Source organism: Pristiophorus japonicus, chromosome 14 (genome assembly GCF_044704955.1).
Source record: "Pristiophorus japonicus isolate sPriJap1 chromosome 14, sPriJap1.hap1, whole genome shotgun sequence".
NCBI classification, from domain to species: domain Eukaryota; kingdom Metazoa; phylum Chordata; class Chondrichthyes; family Pristiophoridae; genus Pristiophorus; species Pristiophorus japonicus.
Window position 1 is genome coordinate 95,636,111 of NC_091990.1, and position 26,019 is coordinate 95,662,129.

At 44.6% G+C, this 26,019-nt stretch overlaps 1 protein-coding gene across 2 annotated transcripts in view; it reads right to left on the reverse strand.

The window, feature by feature from the left end:
• The window catches only part of LOC139279437 (potassium voltage-gated channel subfamily KQT member 1), an 838,442-nt gene that overhangs the window by 18,758 nt on the left and 793,665 nt on the right, over positions 1–26,019 (reverse strand). Inside the window, exon 16 of one of the 2 annotated variants that reach the window (XM_070898562.1) lies at positions 7,018–7,170. The exons of the other annotated variant lie outside the window; for it this stretch is intronic. Within the exon in view, the coding sequence (XP_070754663.1) occupies positions 7,141–7,170 (30 nt within the window). The 3' untranslated portion in view covers positions 7,018–7,140. Of the gene's footprint in view, positions 1–7,017; positions 7,171–26,019 lie in introns of those variants that run through there. 2 annotated transcript variants of the gene reach the window in all.

Below are 26,019 nucleotides of genomic sequence, written 5' to 3' on the forward strand. Positions count from 1 at the left end.
CCTGTCAAACGATATGACTGGACCGCTGCCATTAAGGGTCTGCTGACGACCCACAGAACAGTCAGCAGCCAATCTCAGCACAAATGGGAAATCCAAACTCCATTGCACAACATGGCAGATCCATTTGTTTTTCGGTTAATATAACCCAAGCATACAGCCTAACACAATATCAATATTTACCAATAATGTAAGCCATCTGTTCACACTGAATGAGAAAATTCCTCTTTGTAATTCTTTTTGTCAATAGTGCAAAGTTCCCAGGGTTTTATTTCCAAAGTTAACTGCTCTTTCAGTGGGTCCGGGAACTTTGGACTCTGCCGAATAATTCATTCGATTCCAGTTTAAGATGCATTTGTTTAAGAAACTAAAATGAAGTAATGGCCAAAGGAGTAAAAGTAAATTCTTCTTGGACAATAAATTGGATTGACCAATCTCAACCGACAAACTTAACAGTTGTCTTGGTCCTTGAAACCTGCTAATTATTTTTTCCCCCAGATTTTTTTGCCTCTCATCTCACACATTTGTGAGCAGTTATCCTCAGTGTGACCTTTTTGCATGCTACTGGCAAAAACCTGCCCCCTCTCCTCACTCATGGAGCTGGAAAAGGTTTATCCAAACTCAACAGAATGGTTTGATGATTAGGTTTTTTACTGCCTGAGCGTGGTTGAGGTGCTTGTAAGATTTACAGTCTCAAAGCCAGTTGTCCTTCTGCCAACACTTCCACATTCCTCTGCTCCAACTTGGAAAGGATGCCCTTTCAACATTCACAGCCTTGTTTGCCTTAACTCAGAAATGGTTCCTCTCAAGACTGACCATGCCAGTACTTGTAAAACTGACTGCGGAAGGGGTATGTGTAGTGGCTCTGTTACTGGACTGGGAATCCAGGTGCCTGGATTAGGGATCCAGATAAAGGTAAATTCAAATCCTATCACGACAGTTGGAGAATTTGAATTTGGTTTTAAAACATCTGGAAATAAAAAGTTGATATCAGTAAAAGTGACCATGAAGCTGTTGGATTTTAGTAAAAATGCATCTGGTTCACTAATATCCTTTAAAGAAGAAAGAAAGACTTGCATTTATATAGCACCTTTCATGACCACTGGACATCTCAAAATGCTTTACAGCCATTGAAGTACTTTTGGATTTTAGTCATTGTTGTAACTGTTAGGGAAAGAAATCTTCTGTCCTTACCCGGTCTGGCTTATATGTGCCTCCAGTCCCATACCAATACGGTTGAGTCTTAATTGCAAGCAATTGACTGCCAACAAGCCATTCAATTGTATCAAACTGCTACCAACAGTTTGAGAGTGAGGCTCCCACCACCTTCTCTGGGCAACTGGGCAATAAATGCCAGCCTTGCCAGTAACACCCAAATCCCCAGAATGAATTTTAAAAAGTACAGACTATGGCTGGCGTATGCTAAAGTGAGCATGGCTTGGGACTGATTAACCCTTATCCGAATCTACTGAGCTGGGGAGAATCTGAAGATGAAGGTGAGCTCCTGCCGCTTAGGTACTTTGCAAAGTCTCTTGGTACTATGGTAACACCAGCAAAACACCAAACTTTGACAGAACCGATAGTTCTACTGTTAATATAGGGAACATGCACCATGATTATTAGATCTGTGGTACACTATTTGTAAATAACTTCACTAAGTGGGAGGGTACAGATAAAGAAAAGAAAGAACTTGCTTTTATTTAGGGCCTTTCATGACCTCAGAATGTCCCAAAGAGTTTTAGAGCCAATAAAGTAGTTTTGAAGTGTAGTCACTGTTGTAATGTAGGAAATGTGGTGGCTAATTTACACATAGCCAGGTCCCCAAAACAGCAAGGAGATAAATCACAGATCATCTGTTTTAGTGATCTTGGTTGAGGGCTAAATATTGTCTGGGATACTGGGGAACTCTCTTGCTCTTCTTCGAGTCGTGTCATGGGATCTTTTACCTGAAAGGGCAGATGGAACCTCGGTTCAGAAGGACAACATCTCTGACAATGCAGCACTCCCTCAGTACTGTAACAGAGTGTCAGCCTGGATTTTGTGCTCAAGTCTCTGGTCCAGGTTCCATGAGGAGTAATTCTATTTGGTGAAGAGATGTTAAGCCTGCCACCGCAAATTGCCATTGGTTAAAAGATCTGCATCTGCTAAATCTCCATTGGTTGAGAGAGAGATTAGTACCTCCCACTGCAAAGTCCAACTGGTTAGGAGGGATTTGGGGTGAATTTCCTCTTCACGACACCAGGCAAACTGTCAGTTCTCAGGTGCAGCAAAGACGAAAAAGGTAAGTCCGATCCTGAATATAGAAATCATCATCATAGGCAGTCCCTTGTATCGAGGATGACTTGCTTCCACACTATAAAGGGATGAGTTCACAGGTGTTTCAATGAAGGAGCTAATATTCCAGGTCCTGAACTACATCTTGAAGGATGGAAGATGCCTGTATGTGAATTTTTTTAACGTGTGGTAGCCATTGCACACCAACCACCACACGGGCTTGACAGAGCTAGGTCTTGGGCCAATGGCAAGGGTTATCCAAGATGACTAGAGACCAGCCCTGGAAGTCTCACTGAGCCTTGGTATGTCTCATTCGGAACCTCTGACAGTGCACCACTCCCTCAGTACTGGACTGAGGTGTCAGCCTGGATTATATGCTGAAGTCTTTGGAGTGGGTCGTGAACCCACAGCCTTCTGAGAGAGCCACAAGTGCTACCAATGAGCCTAAATATTATATTACACCACCACTTTCTACGTGCTACTGAAATTGTTCTTGCAGAGCTGCAAACAAGAAAAGTGTATACTGTTCCTCCAAATTGTGTTGCAGGAGTCATGTGGTATGGGAGCGTGGGTAAAGAAGCTGGTTTCTTCTACAGCTTGGAACCGCTTTTGTAACGGAGCCTCATGCCCTGGAACTTGAGTTTGGTAGTATTGTGCAGCCTTAGTTTATTAATGCTATTGGAGTTGACTCCTATTTGAACATGAAAGGGTATGAAGGGGAAGTGAAAATGTAGGAAGGTCTTCTGTTTTTATCTCATACACTGGGATCTTTGTACAACTGTGTAGTGTAATTAAAAAGTGTACCCTAAGGATCCAGCTTCTGTCGGAGATGGGAACTAAACTCTATGGACCTGTATTTAGTGCACTGGGAAAAGCATCATGTTATCGTTAGGAATACAACCACTACACCAGCAAAGACATGCCGATCCAGGCCAACTTGAACAACCACCCCATCCCAAATCTAGAAGGCCATTTTGGACCGTCGCCGAAGCCCTTCAGCGATCTCCCCTCAGCCTTGATGACTGATGGAGAAATGCTTGGAAGAACAGCGACATAAGGAATGGATTCCTTATAGAGGACCCCACAATACAACCTGAAGATCATACCATCCTCGCAAATAGTGGACAACTATCAACCGCCTCAGAACCGGTCATGGTAGATGCTGCCACCTTCTCCATACGTGGAAGGTTAAAGCATCCCATTCATGAGACTGTGGAGCTCCTACTCAAACCCTGGAGCACATCATTGAGCACTGCCCTCAGAGGAAATTTGCAGGCAGCCTACAAGATATCCATGCTTTGGCCTGGATATCCAACTTGGATATTGATGTTTGATACTACCATACGAAAGAAGAATAGATTGTTAGGATGGAGCTAAGGGAATGCCTATATCTAGCATTATTGCACTGAAGGATAATCCTGAAACCAGCTTCCTGGCTTTGCACTGTCGAAGAGCCTCCTGTAATATTAGGTAGAAGGTCATGGTTATGGAGTTGAGATTCTCTGAGCGAGATCTTGATTTTGTGTGATAGTGCAAAATGGGTGATAGGGAGTTGAAGTCAGTGCAAATAAAAATCGCGAGTGATGTAAAATGGGCTGCCGATTCACTCTCACTCATTTTACACTAAATCACAAATTCACGATCTATCCCTCTCAGTTTAAGATGGATATAACATTAACAACCATGATGTAGCATGTGAGAGCTTTATTTAATGAGCAAAAGCTTATGTTGAGTTAAACTTTACAGTTATTATTAAATGGTGTATCCTGAAGAGTTAGCTACTGTCATGGGCTAATAAACTTCAAATCGACAACAGAGTAGCCTTCACCTTCACTGAACAGAACATTCTTTCATTTGTAGCACATCGCATGTCATTGCCGTTTTGTAAACAGAGCAATCTGTTATAAATATGTATGTAAGCATACGGAGGACACTGTGAAGCTTGCAGAATATTGATCTTTCACAGTATTTGGGTTGGAAGATTCCTTCCAGCAAAACACATTTTCCAAATAATAATAAAAACTGCATTATACTATCTGTGAAAACACAGCAATCATGTGCTGTTTATGAGTGCAAAGAACCAGATGGAGCTGGTTTCAGTTGAATACAGTGGAAAAAGTTCAGACTTGGCATCCTAACCTAACATTCCACCATACACCACCACCGTTCTCAATTGGTAATGGAGTAAACAACAATGTTTGCAGCAGATTTGATGCCCATGCTGTTTGTGCACCTCACATTCCACAATCCTTTATACAGGTTTTATTCCAGTGCCCCCTCCCTCTATAACAGCTGGCTATATATATGAATGAAATAAATAAGTAAATGCACATGGGAAGAGTGTGTCCAATTACTGGCAGCAAACACTATTTAAAAAACGCCGGCGCAAGACTTCGGCAAAACTAGCGGATCACCATTATTCGCCAGAAACGGCAAAATATTGCCAAAGAAACGAGCGCAAGGCTGGGGAATTTCCAGCCCATAGTATCGATCATAAGTATCCATTGTTAAAGCAAAATCAATCTTTCTCCTTCCCAACCATTCCCACTCCAACCTCATACTCGGCCCAGGGTTTTACGGATTTGGGACTTTGGACTTAGTCTCCGAAATCCAGAAATACCTGAAACTCGGCCCAGGGGTTTCCAGATTCAGGATGTCAGATTTCTGTTCCGAAATCCGGAAAAACACGAAAACCGAATGGCCTCGGTCCTGAGATTTCCGGATTTCGGAGGGTGTACCTGTATAATTATCTTGTTACTGAAGTTCAGCTACATGTAACTTGGTGTCACTTTAAGACCATAAGGGAAAATTGCTTTGCCTTCCTGAGGTTAATTAAAAAAGTTTACTGGTCTTAGGCAAATCTTCAGGTCAATCAGAAACACAACAACAACTTGCATTTATATAGCACCTTTAATGTAGTAAAATGTCCCTAGGCGCTTCACAGGAGTTTTCGAAGACAAAAATTTGACACCGAACCAAATAAGGAGAAATTAGGGCAGATGACCAAAAGCTTGGTCAAAGTGATAGGTTTTAAGAAGCGTCTTAAAGGAGGAACGAGAGGTAGAGAGGTTTAGGGAGGGACTTCCAGAGCTTAGGACCCAGGCAACAGATGGCACGGCTACCAATGATTGAGCGATTATAATCAGGGATGCTCAAGAGGGCAGAATTAGAGGAGTGCAGATATCTCAGCGGGGTTGTCGGGCTGAAGGAGATTACAGAGATAGGGTGGAATGAGGCCATGGATGGATTTGAAAACAAGGATGCAAATTTTAAAATAGAGGGATTTCTTAACCTGGAGCCAATGTAGGTCAGTGAGTACAGAGGTGATGGGTGAACAGGACTTGGTGCGAGTTAGGACACAGGCAGCCGAGTTATGGATGACCTCAAGTTTACGTAGGGTAGAATGTGGGAGGCCAGTCAGGTACGTGTTGGAATAGTCAACTCTAGAGGTAACAAAGGGTTTCAGTAGTGCATAAGCTGAGGCAGGGGCGGAGATGGGCGATGTTACAGAGATGGAAATAAGCGGTCTTAGTTATGCCGTGGATATATAGTCAGAAGTTAATTTCAAGGTCGAATATGACACCAAGGTTGAGAACAGTGTGGTCAGCCTCAGACAGATGGTAGGGAGAGGGATGGAGTCAGTGGCTAGGGATCGGAGTTTGTGGCTATGACTGAAAACAATGGCTTTGGTCTTCCCCGTATTTAATTGGAGAAAGTTTCTGCTCATCCAGTCTGACAATTTATAGACCACGGAGCGGTCGAGAGGAGTGGTGGAGAGGTAGAGCTGGATGTCATCAGCATACATGTGGAAACTAACACTGTGTTTTCAGATGATATCGCCAAGGGCCAACATGTAGATGAGAAATAGGAGGGGGCCAAAGAGAGATCCTTAGAGGACACCAGAGGTAACGATGTGGGAGTTGGAAGAGAAACCATTGCAAGTGATTTTCTGGCTGCGATTAGTTAGCTAAGAATGGAACTGGGCGAGTGCAGTCCCACCCAGCTGGATGACGGTGGAGAGGTCTTGGAGGAGTATGGAGCGGTCAACCTTGTCAAAGGCTGCAGACACGTTGAGAAGGACGAGGAGGGATAGGTTATCTTTGTCACAGTCACAACTAATGTCATTTGTGACTTTGACAAGAGCCATTTTGGTACCGTGGCAGGGGCGGAAACCTGATTGGAGGGATTCAAGCGTGGAGTGCCAGGAAAGACGGGCACAGATTTGGGAGGTGACAGCATGTTCAAGGACTTTGGAGAGGAAAGAGAGGCTGGAGATGGGGCGGTAGTTTGCAAGAACTCGCACCTATTTATATAATGTCTTCACTTTCTCGGGCCGTTTCAAAACGTGTCAGAGCCAGTGAGTTACTTTTGAAGCATAGTTACTGCTATGTAGAACAATTAGAAGTCAGAGTGTTTTTTTTTTCAAGTGTGATTCCTGAAGTCAATCAGAAGGTATTTTCCGTCGGTGGAGAATTCCTTTGTTTATTGTAACTGACTGTTTATTTTCCTTTTTTTTCAGGATGAGGGGAATTTCCGCGGGGGGGCTGGTGATGTTCCCTCTGCTTATCTGCCATAACTTCGAAAAAAGAGCCACGGAAACCCTGGAAAAATAGGCGGAAACGTTGGGACCGATTTGTTGCCGGGTTGGGCAGTGAGGAGCATTTCGGCACTGTTAGAAATTTTGAAATAAAAGTATTTCAACATACATCGACAAAAACCTCTATTTAAATGTTTACAATGGTTGCTATCAAAGATATTCAGTGCCCCAATGTTAATGAACATTTACAGGTCCGATTTTGTTTTTTGCCAACATTAATTGCTTCGATTTTTGGAAAGATCCACCTTGTACTGTATTGGTTTTACTTTCCGTTATCTTCTTGAGTTGTTTCTGGCCCTGTTCTGATCAAATACAGACAGCGGTAGATTAGATACGGATAAAAGGAAACAGAAAAGCAGTGTTACATATTAAGGTCAACATAAACAGATCGCTTAACACTGAAACTCCTACCACAGCGTGTAACAGGTACTACATGTAATGGTGGCACCCACCTACCATTTTTAAGATATTAAGGATAATCACTTTAAGTCTCTGCAAAGACTTCTGTGGTGGTGTAGCTAGCACAAGCGTCAGCTGTCTGGAAAAGAGCTTTGAGGGGTAAGGAGAGGTACACGTCAGTGCAGGGTAGGTAGATCAGAGGCAGAGCTGGCAGGGTCAGGGGTGCGGGTACGGGAGGGGTGTGAGAGAATGAGGCCCAAAGTGGTTAGCTTCAGACCCGACTACTACTACTGTAACACCGAGAGGAACAGGAGACAGCCCTAGTGCCAATGTGGCAGCTGGAAATGGGTCGGGTGGGTAGACCTGATTGCTAAGCTTGGAATGAATCCAACACGACTGAGGAAAGGAAATAAGGCAGGTGGGAAGAGGGCAGGCCAATGCCCAAGTCCCTAAATCGGAATCAAGTAGCTACAAATTGTTTAGATGGGTTGTGGGGGGGGGGGGGGGGGGGGCACATGGAAGTCGGGTGAAAGATCCCATAATCTTATTTTAAAACGCCAAAAAATAGGAACAAAACACATGAAAATCAGATGAAAAAAACAAAATGGTGGGCTACAGTGTGACAAGTAAATATTGACCTAGGCTTTCCCATTACAAGAAGGTTGCTGGGAGTGGAGAACAGATTGGATAGGCTGGGTTTGTTTTCCTTGGAACAGAGGAGCTGAGGGGAGATCTCATTGAGATGTATAAAATTATGAGGGGCCAACTTCCCTTAGCAGGAGGGTCAACAATCAGGGGGCATAAATTTAAAGTAATTGGTAGAAGGTTTAGAAGGGATTTGACGGGAAATTTTTTCACACAGAGGGTTGTGGGGGTCTGGAACTCACTGCCTGAAAGGGTGGTAGAGGCAGAAACCCTCACCACATTTAAGAAGTACTTGGATGTGCACTTGAAGTGTTGTAACCTACAAGGCTACGGACCTAGAGCTGGAAAGTGGGATTAGTTTGGACAGCCTCTTGATGGCCGGCACAAACACGATGGGCCGAAATGGCCTCCTTCCATGCTGTAAATTTCTATGATTCTATGATTACAAATGTTGACATACTGACATAGGGTTTTTCCATTATAAATGGTACATAAAAATACGCTCAAATTGTGACACAGGAAGATTTTTTATCTATTTTAAATAGACAGATGTGTAGCGAGAAGTCCATGATCAATTGCTTTTTCATAAATGTAATATAATCTTCTTTGATGTTAAAATTTCTGCAAAACCTTAAGCCAGAATTTTCTGTAACTGGGCGGGTCAGATGCAGGTGGTCGCCATGGCGGGTCGTGACCCCACTTCTCATTTCATTCTGCTTCCGAGATTGACTGTCCAAATGGCATCTATTAAAACAGCCCTGCGCGTTTCCCGGCCTTATTAAATAGCGCAGGTCTGATGATGTCATTGATGATGTGTTTTCAGCCTGGATATTTAAAGCAGCCATGGCCACATTGCATTTGAAGGTTCATCTAGAATTGTGTGGGCACTGTATTGGAGCATTGGAGTGTTGGAGTGTTGGAAAGACTTGGAAACATGATTGCCCAGAGGCAGAGGGCTGCACCCATGTTCTTAGATGACACCCTCCATATGCTTGCGGAGGGAGTGAGAGCATGCAGGGAGATCCTCTTCCCTTCGGATGGGTGGAAGAGACATTCTCAGCAGACCAGAGGAGGTGAACAGCAAGGAAGTGGTGAGGAGGACCTGGGTACAGTGCTGGAAATGCTTCAATGATCTCATTTGATCAGGAAAGATGAGTGCAAAGTCACATTCAACTTCACCCTGCTCTGCCTCTCATCACAATCCCATCACTCTGCACTCTGCCTTCCCACACCTACTCCTACACATCATTACCCACACCAACATACCTTGCATGTCCACCCATTCCTCTCTTTCTATCCACATTGTCATATCCCTATCTGACTAACCACTCCTCACACTCACCCTCATCCTAATGCACTCATACCAGCTAACAACACACAAAGAGGCCTAAGAACATAAGAACATAAGAATTAGGAACAGGAGTAGGCCATCTAACCCCTTGAGCCTGCTCCGCCATTTAACAAGATCATGGCTGATCTGGCCGTGGACTCAGCTCCACTTACCCGCCTGCTCCCTGTAACCCTTAATTCCATTATTGGTTAAAAACCTATCTATCTGTGACTTGAATACATTCAATGAGCTAGCCTCAACTGCTTCCTTGGGCAGAGAATTCCACAGATTCACACCCCTCTGGGAGAAGAAATTCCTTCTCAACTCGGTTTTAAATTGGCTCCCCCGTATTTTGAGACTGTGCCCCCTAGTTCTAGTCTCCCCGACCAGTGGAAACAACCTCTCTGCCTCTATCTTGTCTATCCCTTTCGTTATTTTAAATGTTTCTATAAGATCACCCCTCATCCTTCTGAACTCCAACGAGTAAAGACCCAGTCTACTCAATCTATCATCATAAGGTAACCCCCTCATCTCCGGAATCAGCCTAGTGAATCGTCTCTGTACCCTCTCCAAAGCTAGTATATCCTTCCTTAAGTAAGGTGACCAAAACTGCACGCAGTACTCCAGGTGCGGCCTCACCAATACCCTATACAGTTGCAGAAGGACCTCCCTGCTTTTGTACTCCATCCCTCTCGCAATGAAGGCCAACATTCCATTCGCCTTCCTGATTACCTGCTGCACCTGCAAACTAATTTTTTGGGATTCATGCACAAGGACCACCAGGTCCCTCTGCACCACAGCATGTTGTAATTTCTCCCCATTCAAATAATATTCCCTTTTACTGTTTTTTTTCCCCAAGGTGGATGACCTCACACTTTCCGACATTGTATTCCATCTGCCAAACCTTAGCCCATTCGCTTAACCTATCTAAATCTCTTTGCAGCCTTTCTGTGTCCTCTACACAACCCGCTTTCCCACTAATCTTTGTGTCATCTGCAAATTTTGTTACACTACACTCTGTCCCCTCTTCCAGGTCATCTATGTATATTGTAAACAGTTGTGGTCCCAGCAGCGATCCCTGTGGCACACCACTAACCACCGATTTCCAACCCGAAAAGGACCCATTTATCCCGACTCTCTGCTTTCTGTTCACCAGCCAATTCTCTATCCATGCTAATATATTTCCTCTGACTCCACGTACCTTTATCTTCTGCAGTAACCTTTTGTGTGGCACCTTATCGAATGCCTTTTGAAAATCTAAATACACCACATCCATCGGTACACCTCTATTGACCATGCTCGTTATATCCTCAAAGAATTCCAGTAAATTAGTTAAACATAATTTTCCCTTCATGAATCCATGCTGCGTCTGCTTGATTGCACTATTCCTATCTAGATGTCCCGCTATTTCTTCCTTAATGATAGTTTCAAGCATTTTCCCCACTACAGATGTTAAACTAACCGGCCTATAGTTACTAGCCTTTTGTCTGCCCCCTTTTTTAAACAGAGGCATTACATTAGCTGCTTTCCAATCCGCTGGTACCTCCCCAGAGTCCAGAGAATTTTGGTAGATTATAACGAATGCATCTGCTATAACTTCCGCCATCTCTTTTAATACCCTGGGATGCATTTCATCAGGACCAGGGGACTTGTCTACCTTGAGTCCCATTAGCCTGTCCAGCACTACCCCCCTAGTGATAGTGATTGTCTCAAGGTCCTCCCTTCCCACATTCCTGTGACCAGCAATTTTTGGCATGGTTTTTGTGTCTTCCACTGTGAAGACCGAAGCAAAATAATTGTTTAAGGTCTCAGCCATTTCCACATTTCCCATTATTAAATCCCTCTTTTCATCTTCTAAGGGACCAACATTTACTTTAGTCACTCTTTTTCATTTTATATATCTGTATTTGTCATTGGCACCACACTCCAGCATAGTCAGTTGAGGGTGCTGGTGACTTTAAGACAACCACTGGTAAGGCATGGCCACCCGCTCCTTTGGGCTGCAGATCTTGCTCCAGCAATGTGCAAATGCCTGCGATGACCTGGTGCAATAGCCTGAGCCTCCTTTGGCACTACTGCTCAGTCATGTTGAGGAAGCTCATCCTCTGCCTGTATACCCTGTGTTGGGGTTATCGCCTCCAGAGCGGTGCAGCCCTGCGCTGATGCCCTCTGCCCTGTGCAGCATCAAGTTGGTGAGGAGAAAGTTAGTGGTATTGTTGTTGCTGCTGCTGGTGTTGGGACTCATAGTGGTCCGATTCTGAGGACCAAGGTGGGACAGTGTAAATGGCATCCATGCTTATGTAATAGATGGTAGGTCAAGTAGAGGTGATAGAAGCAATCTGTCAATGATGTGATTGGTTCTGTCAATGGTGTGATTGGTTCTACCAATGAGGTGACAGTGGATCCCGATTTTACTGAAAACACTTGCAACGTCTGGACAATGTAGTCAGCAGCAGCATCTGCCCTAGCAAATTAAGCAGGTGTCAGATGGGAGTATTTATTGTGCTTTCCACGCTGTGCACTAATGAGTTGCTTCAATGGCCACTGAACCTCTGCCTCAGGTACACAGACGTGGTTCCCAAGCGGCGTGATTCAGTGGTCATCCAGTGAAATTGAAACGGTCAGGTTAAAAAGACGCTCAAGGGTCTGACATGTACCGAATAATCATCTGAATTAGCTCGGCAGACTCTGCCGGTCGAGTCATGTGCGCTGGCAAACGCGCCCAAGGGAAAGGTGCGAGGAGGTGGGATGACAGTGGGTTCCCGACCCGCTCCAAGTTATTTCAACTTTCATTCCTGACCTGCCTCCAATCCCGCCCACACTGACGCTAGAACGATCCAGCCTTGGTGTCACACTGGGACTATGTATGCGCTAAGTCTAATGAAATCATTAAAAGTTTCAAAAAGGCTTACAGTTTCAGTATAGTGGAAGAGGAAACCTTCCCCCACAATGAGAGGAAGAGGAGAAGGTGAAGGAGGAACATGAAGAACTTGGTGTGGCTGAGGAAACAGAAGATGTGCACCAACACCCAGAGGGCATCAGGTGAATAGCCAGGTGATGGGAGGCATCTCGAATATGGAGATGATGGAGTCAGAACAGGAAAGTCACCCAGAGTACACTGTGCTATCCTCCTATCGTCTCCTGAACTGTCTCAGAGCACATAAAAGGGAGAACTTAGCCTCATATGTCTCATGATATTCTCTTGTAGGCAACTGCACAACATGGACTCAAGCATTTGTGAGAAGAAAAGAAATAACTTGGATTTATATAGCACCTTTCATGACCTCAGAATGTCCCAAAGCACTTTACAACAGTGATTACACTTTAAAAATATTTATTGGCTGTAATGTAGGAAACGCAGCTGCCAATTTGCGCACAGCAAGCTCCCACAAACAGAATGAGCTATTGACAGATAATCTGTTTTTTAGTGATGTTGATTGAGGGATAAATATTGGGAAGTTCAATAAATTGCTAAATGTTCTCCAATATCGAATGGCCTGGATGTTACAGAAACCTGCCTCTCGATAAATTTAATGGAAACACTTGTGAGAATCTAGCAATCCCCTTCCCTATGGCAGATTGATGCAGTTCGGATTTCTGAAGAGTTTGCTGAAAGCTATCTGGAAAATGATTGTATAAAACAAGAAGTTTATAATATATGGGATAAAGTAATGGCCTGTGCTTCTTTCATGATGTTGTTGTTTGCTCTGCTCAGCTGACTTCTACTTGGTGCTGTTTGCAAACTGGGGTCTTTCAAAACTACAGGAGTTGTCCTTTACAAAAGCATGGCATGGTTTGCTCACACCCACTTGTCATGGATGAAAGACAGTCTGGCCCAAGGTCACATGATGCCACATAGAGCGGTGATAAAGGGCCATTGATAAAGTCCAACACCTGGATGCAGGGTTAGCTGCAAGCTATTTACTGTTGAATTAATCCAGAAGTACTGGATAGCTTTACTCATTAGTGAAGTCACTAAATCCAGCTGCTTAACACTAGTCAGTGGTTTCTTCTGGCGCTTCACCCGTTCAATAGTACAGGCTGCACTTGTCTCCCCATTTCTCCTGCTAGATTCATCCCTTGTTGAAATCTTTCGCAATCAAATGAAGGCTATGTAAAAATTAATGATTAATAATTCGCAGAGAGAAACAAACTTCAGAGAGAATTTTGCAATTAGTGGAGCTGAGGGGCAGAGTAGATTGAGGTTCTAAAAAGGCCAGTACTGTTCAGCCTTCCTGCCGTCAGTGAAGAGCCACTGTGCTCTGCCTTATTGGAGGATTTGCTTGGGGATCAAATTTAAGAAATATTTTTGATGCTGATTAATGTTTCTGACTGGGTCCCTCCACAAATCTGTTGGAAATACAAAGAAAATTGAACAGCATCTAACCAGTATGTTACAAGGCATTCTTATTCTTTATATATCTGGAGAGAATACAAGGGACGCTTCCCCTTTCCCTCCCCCCACTCCCCCACCCCTTATTAAGCTGGGACAAAGAAAAGATAAAAATAAAGGGCCCAATTTTGGCCATGACTTGCATCAATTTTTTTGAAGTTGTTTTTTCTGGCGTAAATTAAAAAATTCAATTTTCCCCTCAAAATTGCTCCAGAATAAGTCAGTTAGGTACGATTTTTTTTAACTTCAGTTTTTTTTTCAAAAGGAGACGTTCCCAGACACTTACGCCAGTTTTGGCCATTTATGCCACTTTGGCCAGCTAAAACTTACTCCAAATCGACTTAGGTCAGTGTATGTGGCCAGCTCTGAAAAGCCTTGCGGGCAGTTAAGAAACTGGCGCAGGTTAGTACATTTAAAGCACTAAGACTTACAAAACACTAAACAAATCACAAAAAGTAATAAGCAATCAATCAATAACAAATAAAAAATAGAAGTCCTACCTTTATGCCAGAATCAAGTTTTTTTTTTAAAGATCCCCCCCGCCCATCAAAACACTCTTTTTCTCCCCCCCCCTCAAAACACGCTTTCTCCCCCCCACCCCCATCGCAACACTCCTTCTCCCCCTCAAAACATTCTTTCTCCTCCCCAAAACTCCTCCCCCCCCCCAATCAAAACTCTCAAGCACAACCATCACTAAGTAAAAAATAAAACTGAAGTCCTACCTCGGCCCGGGAACTCAGCGGGCCGGCTAGCCGATGCGGGAGGCCACTCGGCCGGGGATAGGGTGCGGCGAAGGTCGGGGCGTCCCTTCAGCCGGGGATAGGGGCTGCGAGCATTGGCCCGCAGGACATGCTGGGAGAGCAGGAGCATGCGCGCAGACTTCACTGCGCATGCGCGCAGCTGCTGGCAGTGCTTTCTGCGCTGGCCTGTTGCTCCGCCCCCCCCCCACTTCACAAGCTACGGCATGCTGGGACACCGGAGAGTCGACAGAGCAGGCAGGATGGGGCCCCCTTTTTTCGGTGCCGTTTCCAGCACACAAAGTCGGCGCATTTAAGGTAAGTGCGCCGAAAAAAGGGGTTGGGGAAAATTGGGCCCAAAGTCAGGGAGGAGGAGACAGAGAGACAGAAAGAGGGAGGAGGAGGGAGAAAGAGGCAGAGGCAGTAAAGAGAAAAGGAAAAGAGATATAGGAGAGAAGAGATAAAGATGCAGGGAGAGAGCGGAAGGGGGAGAGGGAGAGACAGCTCTCCCACGGGTCCTCTAGGCCTCCATGTGGTTTTGTGCAGTGGTTGTAACTACTATACATACAAGACTGATTCAGCCATAAATCTAGGTTGGATTTGAACTTCGGCCCTCTGAACAGTTTTTATCATTGGTTTATGAAATGTTTGACAAATCTGTTAGAGTTTTTTGAGGTTGTACCTAGCAGAATCTTCTTCTTCTTAGGCAATCCCTCGTATCGAGGATGACTTGCTTCCACACCAAAAAGGGATGAGTTCAGAGTGTTTCAATGAAGGACCTGATATTCCAGGTCGTGAACGAAAGATTGAAGGGTGGAAGATGAATATGCGTGGATTTTTTTTAATGTGTGGTAGCCGTTGCACACCAGCCACGATATGAGCTTGACAGAGCTAGGACTTGGTCCGATGGCAAGGATTAACCAAGACGACTAGAGACCAGCTCTGCTGCACGGACCTAGTGCATACACATATTGCAGTGTGGGCTGGCCCGTGCTGCCCCTGGGCCCTCGGCTCTTCTGGGCCCCAAACTCACGACTCTCCTGGGCCCTGATCTCTCGCTGCTCCTCTGCCCCAGTCATTCGCCGCACCTCCACCACGATCTCTCACCGCACCTCCACCACGATCTCTCACCGCACCTCCGCCATGATCTCTCGCCGCACCTCCACCCCGATCATTCGCCTCACCTCTGCTTTACCTGGGCCCCGCCGAAGTTCCTGCCCACGCTCCAATCGGTGACCTGGGTTTTGGTGATGTCACCCAGTTGCCCTGCTCGAAGCCGTCGCCCTCCTGGAACGGATTGCGCTGTATCTTGAAGTGATCAAGAATGCTCCTCCTCTTAGACCCCCGACCTGCAGCTGGAGTTTCCTCGCAGGTCAGAATAGGTCATGCGGAACTACAGAAGAGATAATGGGGAACTACAGATAATGGGGAGCTACAGATAATGGGCGATTATAGATAATGGGGAACTACAGAATGGGGAACTACAGATAATCGGGAACTACAGATAATGGGGAACTATAGATAATGGGGGATATAGATAATGGGGAACTAGCAGAATAGGGAGTGGGGAACCACTGATATAGTGTATTTGGATTTTCAGAAAGGATTTGATAAGGTGCCACACAAGAGGTTATTACACAAAATTAGGACTCATGGGATTGGGGGTAATATACTAGCATGGATTGAGGATTGGTTAACGGACAGAAAACAGAGGGTTGGCAGGCTGTAACTAGTGGGGTAGCACAAAGATCAGTGCTTGGGCCTCAGCTATTTACAATCTATATCAATGATTTGGATGAGGGGACCAAGTGTAATGTATCCAAGTTTGCTGACGATACAATGCTAAGTGGAAAAGTAAGTTGTGAGGAGGATGCAAAGAGGCTGCAAGAACATGGCAAATGGAATATAATGTGGAGAAGTGTGAAGTTATCCACTTTGGTAGGAAAAATAGAAAAGCAGAATACATTTTAAATGGTGAGAGATTGGGAAATGTTGGTGTTCAGAAGGACCTGGGTATCCTTGTATATAAATCACTGAAAGTTAACATGAAGGTACAGCAAGTGATCAGGAAAGCAAATGGTATGTTGGCCTTTATTGCAAAAGGATTGGAGTATAAGAATAAAGAAGTCTTACTACAATTATACAGGGCCCTGGTGAGACCACACCTGGAGTACTGTGTACAGTCTTGGTCTCCTTACCTAAGGAAAAATATACATGCCTTGGAGGGAGTGCAACAAAGGTTTACTAGACTGATTCCTTGGATATGGGGTTTGTCTGATGAGGGGAGATTGAGGAGACTAGGCCTGTATTCCCTAGCATTTAGAAGAATGAGAGGTGATCTCATTGAAACATATAAAATTCTTACAGGGCTTGACAGGGTATTTGCAGGGAGGATGTTTCCCCTGGAATGGGGAGTTTACAACGAGGGGTCATAGTCTCAGCAAAAGAGGTCAGCCATTTACGACTGAGATGAAGAAAAATGTCTTCACTCAGAGAATAGTTAATCTTTGGAATTCTCTACCCCAGAGGGCTGTGGATTTTTTTTTTTAATTGTTCATGGGATGTTCATGGCCAGCATTTATTGCCCAATTCCTAATTGGCCTTGAGAAGATGGTGGTGAGCCGCCTTCTTGAACTGCTGCAATCCATGTGGTGAAGGTACTCCCACAGTGCTGTTAGGGAGGGAGTTCCAAGTGAGGATGGTGTGTGACTTGAGAGAATCGTGGAGGTAGTGGTGTTCCCATGCGCCAGCTGCCCTTGTCCTTCTAGGTGGTAGAGGGTGCGGGTTTGGGAGGTGCTACAAAGGATCCTCAATCATTGAGTATATTTAAGACACAGATCGATTGATTTCCAGATATTAAGGGAATAAAGTAATATGGGGATAGTGTGGACAGGTGGAGTTGAGGTATGATCTTATTGAATGCTGGAGCAGGCTCAAAGGGCCAAATGGCCTACTCCTGCTCCTATTTCTTATGATATTATGTTCTTATAATAGCAGTTCTGTAAAATAAGTTTTCTCTAAATTTACTCAGAGGAAAATATATACCCATCCCAGTCCAATCATTTTAGAGTCATATAGAATAGAATCTTACAGCACAGAAGGAGGCCATTTGGCCCATTGTGAAAGAGCTGCACAATTAGTCCCACTCCCTGCTCTTTCCTCATGGCCCTGCAATGTTTTCCCCCTCAAGTGTTTATCCAATTCCCGTTTTGAAAGTTACTGCAGAATCTGCTTCCACCACCCTTTCAGGGAGTGTATTTCAGATCATCATAACCTGCTGCGTAAACAAAAACGCTAGTCGTTCTCCGTCCTTGTCCCTACCCAAAGCCATGCACCATTCTTCAATTAAAGAGGATGAGCAGATGATCTGATTCTGAGCCTGCCACACAATCTTGTATCTGTAACAGTAAGCGGCTGCTAGTAGTTACGGGCGAATGGCCTATTTGGTTCATTCAAACATGCATGTTAAAACAAGTGGTTGGAATAAGTATGCATTTTATTAGAGAGAGGAGCAGATTTCCAATGATTTTCCTAACCTTACTGGTGTTTTCATAGCTTGACATTGAGTAGAACAGTATAACTGTGTCAGTGAAATACAAGCTGCTCGTGTTAACCTCCCCACTCACACCGAGTCCGTACACTTTAACAGCCGGAGTCAGTCCTCAGGGCTTATTCTCGGACAAAATTCCCAAATGTGTTGTTTTTCAACCTGAGCTGCCAAGGCACTGCTACCATGCCTCCATAAATCAGCGGCCCAACCTCTGCGTGGAACAGCCAGCAATGGAGCCCACCATTGCGAGTCAAGGAACGGATTCCATAACAAGATGAAGGACTCCAGAGTGCCACTGTGCGTCTGCTTACAAACCAGTTCCTGGCACCTCAAACGCAACAGACTTCCAAATACGAACATATGAACATACGAGCAATGATGGACAGGTAAAGACCAGCTGGTCCATCCAGCCTGTCCCACACAATTGCGATACCTTGTGTATCACCACATATTCATTCCATCTCACCCGAAACCGTGTGATCTTCTGGGAGAGGCAAAAATACAGATAAAAAACCCAGGCCCATTTGGGGGGGAAAAAATTGGGAAATTCCTCTCCGACCAATCTAGGCAATCAAAACTAATCCAGGAGATCACTCTGGTCATTAAATTCCCTGCAGTACCTACCTTCCATAAGAGGTGATCTCTGCTGCAGCCACAGGAGCCTTTACATCCACCTGAGAGAGCAGACGGGGCCTCAGTTTAATGTCTCATTCAAAAGACGGCATCTCCAACAGTGCAGCACTCCCTCAGCACTGAACTGGAGTGTCAACCTAGATGATGTGTTCTATTCTCTGGAGTGGGGTTTGAACCCACAACCTTCTGACTTAGAGGCGAGAGTGCTATCGACATCGGAGCTTGCCATGCTGCAGCACCGAGTGGCAGAGCAAGAGTTTGAACACAATTCCCAGTATTCTCAAACTCGGGCAGACTGCTATGGGGAGGAACAGGATGGAGGTTTGGCTCGTTCACCTGCAGTGTGAAGGAAGAAAACGAACAGGAATAATCACCTTTACTCTGAGCTACACTCCTGATACAACCAGATACTAAGCAGCAGTGACAGAAGCCCGGGAGTGGGTTGCCTGCCCACTCTATCACCCATAGGGAGGTTAATGGAGACTAAGGTGGGAAAGAAATAAGTGACAACAAATACCTTCATTTGGATCGGTCTCAATTCTTGTCTGATCCCATTCCTGTGAAGTGCCTTGTGATGTTTTACTATGTTGAAGACGCTATGGAAATGCAAGTTATTGTTGTTAACCCCCTCCAAAAAGAAAAAGAAAATCAATATTTTACATGAAAGAGGAAATAAAATGACAGAACAACCGTAGGTCTGCCTGCACCTCCCCCTCACCTACCCACCCCAATTCATAGAAAGACCTTCACAGTGTGGCACGTGTGCAGGTTCCCATGTGATCACACACACAAATGTCCTGTTTTGTTGTTTACGCTGTGCAAGAGCCTAGGCTGAAAGCTAAAATCGAAAGGTTGTCGAGGTGCCAAGCTGGGTTGCTGCATTCTTTGAGCCTTGGCTCCTTCACTAGTGATGTGCTAAGACTATATCTAATGACCTTCTGGGCCAGGCACTAAAAAAGAGATTTTAACTCTTTGAATTGGCGTAACAGGCTTGCCTCGGACTCCGCTTGCTGGATTTAAACCTCAGTGCAGCATAAAGCCTTACTCAACAAGTACTGGAGACTGATTGTTATTTGACTCGAATGTCTCCATGGCATCGATAGTTGTTTTCAACTTGCTAACCGACTAGACACAATAACCTTTGTTGTCAGAGACCTGCCCTTTTTTTCTCTCTCACCAGTTTCCTCCTCCCCTGAAGGTGCTGACTCCTTTCTGATTGTACGGGGCCCAGGAAAGGCGTGAGTTCGGGGCCCAGAAGAGGCGAGGGCCCAGAGGCTGCACGGGCCAGCCCACACTGCGATATGTGTGCACACTAGGTCTGTGCAGCAGAGCTGGTCTGCTGTCGTCTTGGTTAACCCTTGCCATTGGACCAAGACCTAGCTCTGTCAAGCCTGTGTGGTGGCTGATGTGCAACGGCCACCACCTGTTAAAAAAAAATCACGCACAGGCATCTTCCACCCTTCAAGATGTAGTTCGGGATCTGGAATATTAGGTCCTTCAGTGAAGCACCTATGAACTCATCCCTTTTTGGTGTGGAAGCAAGTCATCCTCATCCTATGATGATGCTGATGATGATGCCTGGATCTGTGGAAAACTGGGCGTTTTTCAGAGCAGTGGTAGCACTCTGGCCATTGAGACAGAAGGTTATGGGTACAAGTCACATTCCAGTGACTTGAACAAATAATCCAGGCTGACAACAACGCGATATGGAGGTGCCATCTGCCCTCTCAGGTGCATGTAAAAGAACCCATGGCATTTTTTTGAAAAAAAATAGTGCAAGTTCTCCCCGGTCTCTCAACCAACATCACTAAAACACAGATGATATGGCCATTTTCACATGGCTGCTTGTGGGAGTCTGCTGTGCACAAATTGGCTGCCATGCTTCCTATGTTTATAACAGTCACTGCATTTCAAATGTACTTGGGAAAGTAAGCAGTGAGGAGGACACAAAGCGACTGCAAAGGAATATAGATTAATTGAGGGGGCAATAGGGTGGCAGATGGTGTATAATGTGGGGAAATGTGAGGTTATTCACTTTGGTGGGAAGAAAAGAAATACAGAATAATTTTTAGATGGTGTGAAACTATTAAATGTTGGTGTTCAAAGAGACTTAAGTGTCCTCGTACAGAAAACACAGAAAGTAAGCATCCAGGTACAGCAAGCAATAGGGAAGGCAACTAGCATGTTGGCCTTTATTGCAAGGGGATTGGAGTACAAGAGTCAGAAAGTCTTGCTACAATTGTACAGGGCTTTGGTGAGACCACACCGGGAGCATTGTGTACAGTGTTGGTCTCCGTATCTAAGGAAAGAAATATTTGCCTTTGTGGCGGTGTAACAAATGTTCACTAGATTGATCCCTGGGATAAGAGGGGTGTCATATGAAGAGAGATCGAGTAGATTGGGCCTATACTCTCTGGAGTTCAAAAGAATGAGGGGCAATCTCATTGAAACATATAAGATTCTGAGTGGGGATTGACAGGGTAGATGCTGAGAGGTTATTTCCCCTGGCTGGAGTGTCTAGAACAGGGGGAGATAGTCTGAGGTGAGAAGGAATTTTTTCGCTCAGAGGTTTGTGAATCTTTGGCATTCTCTACCCCAGTGTGCTGTGGATGTTAAGTCGTTGAGTATATTCAAGGCTGAGATAGATAGATTTTTCGGATCGAGGGGAATCAAGGGATATAGCGATTGGGCGGGAAAGTAGAGCTGAGGCCGAAGATCAGCTGTGATCTTGTTGAATGATAGAGCAGGCTCGAATGGCCACATGGCCGACTCCTGCTCCTAATTCTTATGTTCTTATGTTCATTGGCTGTAAAGTGCTTTGGGACTTCCTGAGGACATGAAAGGCACTATATAAATGCATGTCGTTCTTCCTTTTTACCTGATTCAGAGTGTCATGTATTCAACTGTCATTGTAACCCATGTATAAACTGACCTAAGTTGTACACCATGAGAACACTGACCACTAGTTGGTGAACTTGTGGGAGACACTCCTAACCTGGACTTTCAGGTATAAAAGGGGAAGCTCCACCCACCTTCATCACTTCATCACAGAGTGACCTTCTCTCAAGTATGGGCTCGTGTGCATTTATACTGTATAGTAAGGACTTTGACAGGCAGTTTGGCACACTATTTAGCCGTGGAGACCAGCAGAGCTGAGCCTAACATCCGCACACAGGTGCAAGGCGCACTGGACAGCAATCAGGAGCGGAAACCTCGTTTTTATTACTCCTCATCACCCTCCTAAAACACTGCTACTGACGTCAATTGCACCACCCTTTTACACTGCCCTAGTTGAGTTCAACTATCTCAGCACAGACCAGAGATTAAATCAAGGACCTTCTCATCTCTATGACTCAGCGACAATGTCACTTTTGAGGATTTTATGACCATTTTTCTACAGAATGGATCTGGGAATGAGTAATGTGTTCAATATTTTTGAGTGGAAATGAAATTTGGGTGGTTTCTATAACTGGTGGTCGACCTACACCCGGGTGGCAAATTGAAAATGTACCCTCATCAGGTAGGGCAGCACTGGGTACAAGACATGGTGTGGCAGCCTAGTAATGGTGAGGGGAATTGCTGCGTGAGCGTGGGTATAAAGAGATGCCATTTTAGTAGAGAGATATATTAGATCAGGAGTTGCTGTGACTAAGTGTGGGGGCAGAGGTCGAGGGCACACTTAAAGACACAGGCTAATTAAATGAATAAGAATATAATAACATAAGAAATAGGAACAGGAGTAGGCCATACGGCCCCTCAAGCCTGCTCCGCCATTCAATATCATGGCTGATCTGATTATGAACTCAGCTCCACTTCCCTGCCCATTCCCCATAACCCTTTATTCCCTTATCGCTCAAAAATCCGTCTTTCTCCACCTTAAATTTATTCAATTACCCAGCCTCCACAGGTCTCTGGGGCAGAGAATTCCATAGATTTACAACCCTCAGAGAAGAAATTCTTCCTCATCCAATTTTAAATGGGCGGCCCCTTATTCTGAGACTATGCCCCCTAGTTTTAGTTTCCCCTTTGAGTGAAAATATCCTCTCTGCATCCACCTTGTCGAGTCCCCTCATTATTTTATATGTTTCGATAAGATTACCTCTCATTCTTCTAAACTCCAACGAGTATAGGCCCAGCCTACTCAACCTATCTTCATAAATCAACCCCCTCATCTCCGGAATCAACCTAGTGAACCTTCTCTGAACAGCCTCCAATGCAAGTATATCCTTCTTAAATACGGAAACCAAAACTGTATGCAGTACTCTAGGTGTGGCCTCACCAATTCCCTGTACAGTTGTAGCAGGACTTCTCTACTTTTATACTCTATCCCCCTTGCAATAAAGTCCAACATTCCATTTATCTTCCTGATTACTTGCTATACCTGCATACTAACTTTTTGTGTTTTATGCACAAGGACCCCAAGGTCCCTCTGTACTGCAGCACTTTGCAAATTTTCTCCATTTAAATTAGAATTTGCTTTTCTATTTTTTCTGCCAAAGTGGATAACCTTACATTTTCCCACATAATACTCCATCTGCCAAATTTTTGCTCACTTATTTAGCCTGTCTATATCCTTTTGCAGATTTGTTGTGTCCTCCTCACAATTTGCTTTCCACCCATCTTTGTATCATCAGCAAACTTGGCTACATTACACTCAGTCCCTTCATCCAAGTCATTAATATAGATTGTAACTAGTTGAGGCCCCAGCAGCGATCCCTGTGGCACCCCACTAGTTACTGTTTGCCAACTGAAAAATGACCTATTTATCCCAACTCTCTGTTTTTCTGTTAGTTAGCCAATCCTCTATCCATGCTACTATATTACCCCCCAACCCAGTGAACCTTTATCTTGTGCAGTAACCTTTTATGTGGCACCTTATCGAATGCCTTCTGGAAATCCAAATATACCACATCCATTGGTTCCCCCTTATCCACCCTGCTCGTTACATCCTCAAAGAACTCCAGCAAATTTGTCAAACATGATTTCCCTTTCATAAAATCATGCTGACTCTGCTTGATTGAATTATGCTTTGCCAAATGTCCTGCTACTCCTTCCTTAATAATGGACTCCAGCATTTTCCTAATGACATGTTAGGCTAACTGGTCCGTAGTTTCCTGCTTTTTTTCTGCCTCCTTTTTTAAATAGGGGCGTTACATTTGTGGTTTTCCAATCCGCTGAGACCTCCCCAGAATCCAGGGAATTTGTAGCATTTAGTGGGGTGGGGAGTGAAGAAATGAAGTCATTTCTCATTTGCATGCTGCCTGTTCGGCCAACTCTACCGCTCCACCAATTCCCTCGACTGCCTCTTTGCTGTCACAGTGCCTGTCCAATGTCAAGTCATGATGAGTTAAAGCTCAGATCATCCAACTGAATGATGGGAAAACCAATGCCATTGTTTTTAGCTCTCGTCATAAACTCTTTGCCATTAACTCTACCTTGGCCACTCGTTCAGGCTAAACCAGACTGTGCAAAACCTTCAGTTTCCTGTGTTCAACTGTGAACTGAGCTTCAAACCCCATGTTCTGTCCATCACCAAGACTACATACTTTCGCTTACCTCAGGCCCTCTGCCACGTCTAAACTTGACTTCTCCAAACCTCTCCTTGTGGTCCTCCCACCTTCCATAAACTCACAACTTGTCCAAACTTCAGTTGCCTGTATCCTGTCCTACGTTAAATCTGTGTTGCCCATGACCCGAGTCCACAGCAGAGATTTCTGATGCTTCTTCTATATTGTTTGCTTGCTTATCCTCCATCAGTGTAATTAGTTAATTCCTCTGCACTTGCTTAAAACCTGTTACATCTCTAACTTTTCTAAAGCCATTGACCTAAAACGTTAACTTTGTTTCTCTCTCCATAGATGCTGCCTGACCTGCTGATTATTTCCATCAGTTTCTGTTTTTATTATCTTTTAAGGGTTTTATTTGTAAGTTTCTATGGGAAGCTCTAAAATGCTGAATGCACAATAGGGCAGAATACGCCCTCATACCACCTTTGAAATTGATTGCGTTTGGGATTTCAAGCGCATGCACTAAATCTCGAACTTGCGATTTGTCAAGTTCCAACTAGACAGATCATCAAGTTCCGACTAGACAGATCATCCACTGTCAAATCTTTATTGCTGGTGAAAAGTTCGGCTAATTGCCCATCAATTATGCTGGAAAATGTTATGGCTGGTGCAAACAGGTTTAGGGGTGGGGAGTGGGGGGGTGTGGTGGGGGTTAGAAAATTGCAATTTCAGGGCCATAATATAGTTTGTTGGTAATTTGTATATATTAAATAATGTTATTAGGTGTCAAAATAGATGTCAACTTTTTGTCCGGTTATTTGCAGATATATGGAAATGTATTGATGTAAGCTTGCAAGAAAACATGTATTGAAAGAAAAATAAATCTAATGGTGAAGGCCAGCCAGTATTTATAGTGAGGCTGTCAGGTTGCTATGCTTAACTCTCAAACGGGGCTTTCTATGTTTTCTGATTGGCTAGTAAAAGCCCCCCCTCCCCACCCAATTGATTCCAGGTACACTTACACACAACGGTGCGCTCCTGGGATCCGTAGGCCATTACACTGCAAATAACTCCGCAGCATTTCAGAGCAACTTTTCACATGGGGCCTTGCATCAGATAAGTGTGGGTTTTGTTCAGAGGCTAGTGGAACGCTCTTTAGTTACGCCGCTGACCACAATAAATTAAATTGCTAAAGCAAAAATACAGTATGGAGATTTCTTGATTTCTGATGCCTCTTCTATTTTGTTGGATTTCTTATCCTCCATCAGTGTGATGAACTAATCCCAACCTCGCCTGAAGCAACATAGTTACTTGAGCGTGGGTTTGGCTGGTTCGCTATGGGACTGCACAGAGGTAAAGCCAACATGCTCCATATTAAACCACTTAAGACAGTGTGGATTGGGTTTGACCTTCTCAATTCCCCTTGCTTGTCTCTAATGGTTCCCAGTGTCCTATCACTACTGAAGCATCACTTCCCCCCCTCCCCATTAATATTCCAGCTGGCTTTCGTTGAGAATTACATAGAAATTAAAGCACAGAAACAGGGCATTTGGCCCAACAGGTCTCTGTCAGTGTTTATGCTGCACTCACTCCACCTCCCACCCTACTTTATCTAACCCCAGCAGCATAGCTGTCAATTCTTTTCTCCTTCACGTACTTACCTAGCTTCCCCTTAAATTCATCATTCAGAGATTATCTCTCCGAAGCAATGTTATGATGCTGCCTTGAACATTATGGTGCAGAAACTGCGGTTGGAAACTTCCTCTGACCTGAAGAAAATCGACAAACTTACCTAGTGGTCCGGGAGGTTTGGCGACTTGCGGTCCTGGGCCTCTGTGCGAAGGCCTGTGTAGAGGCCCACGTATCTCAGGGCTGTAGGCAGTTTGCTAGCGCCCCTGGGGTCACGTGGGCTGGCCCAGCCAATGAATGTAGGGATATTCCCATTCATATTTGTGGT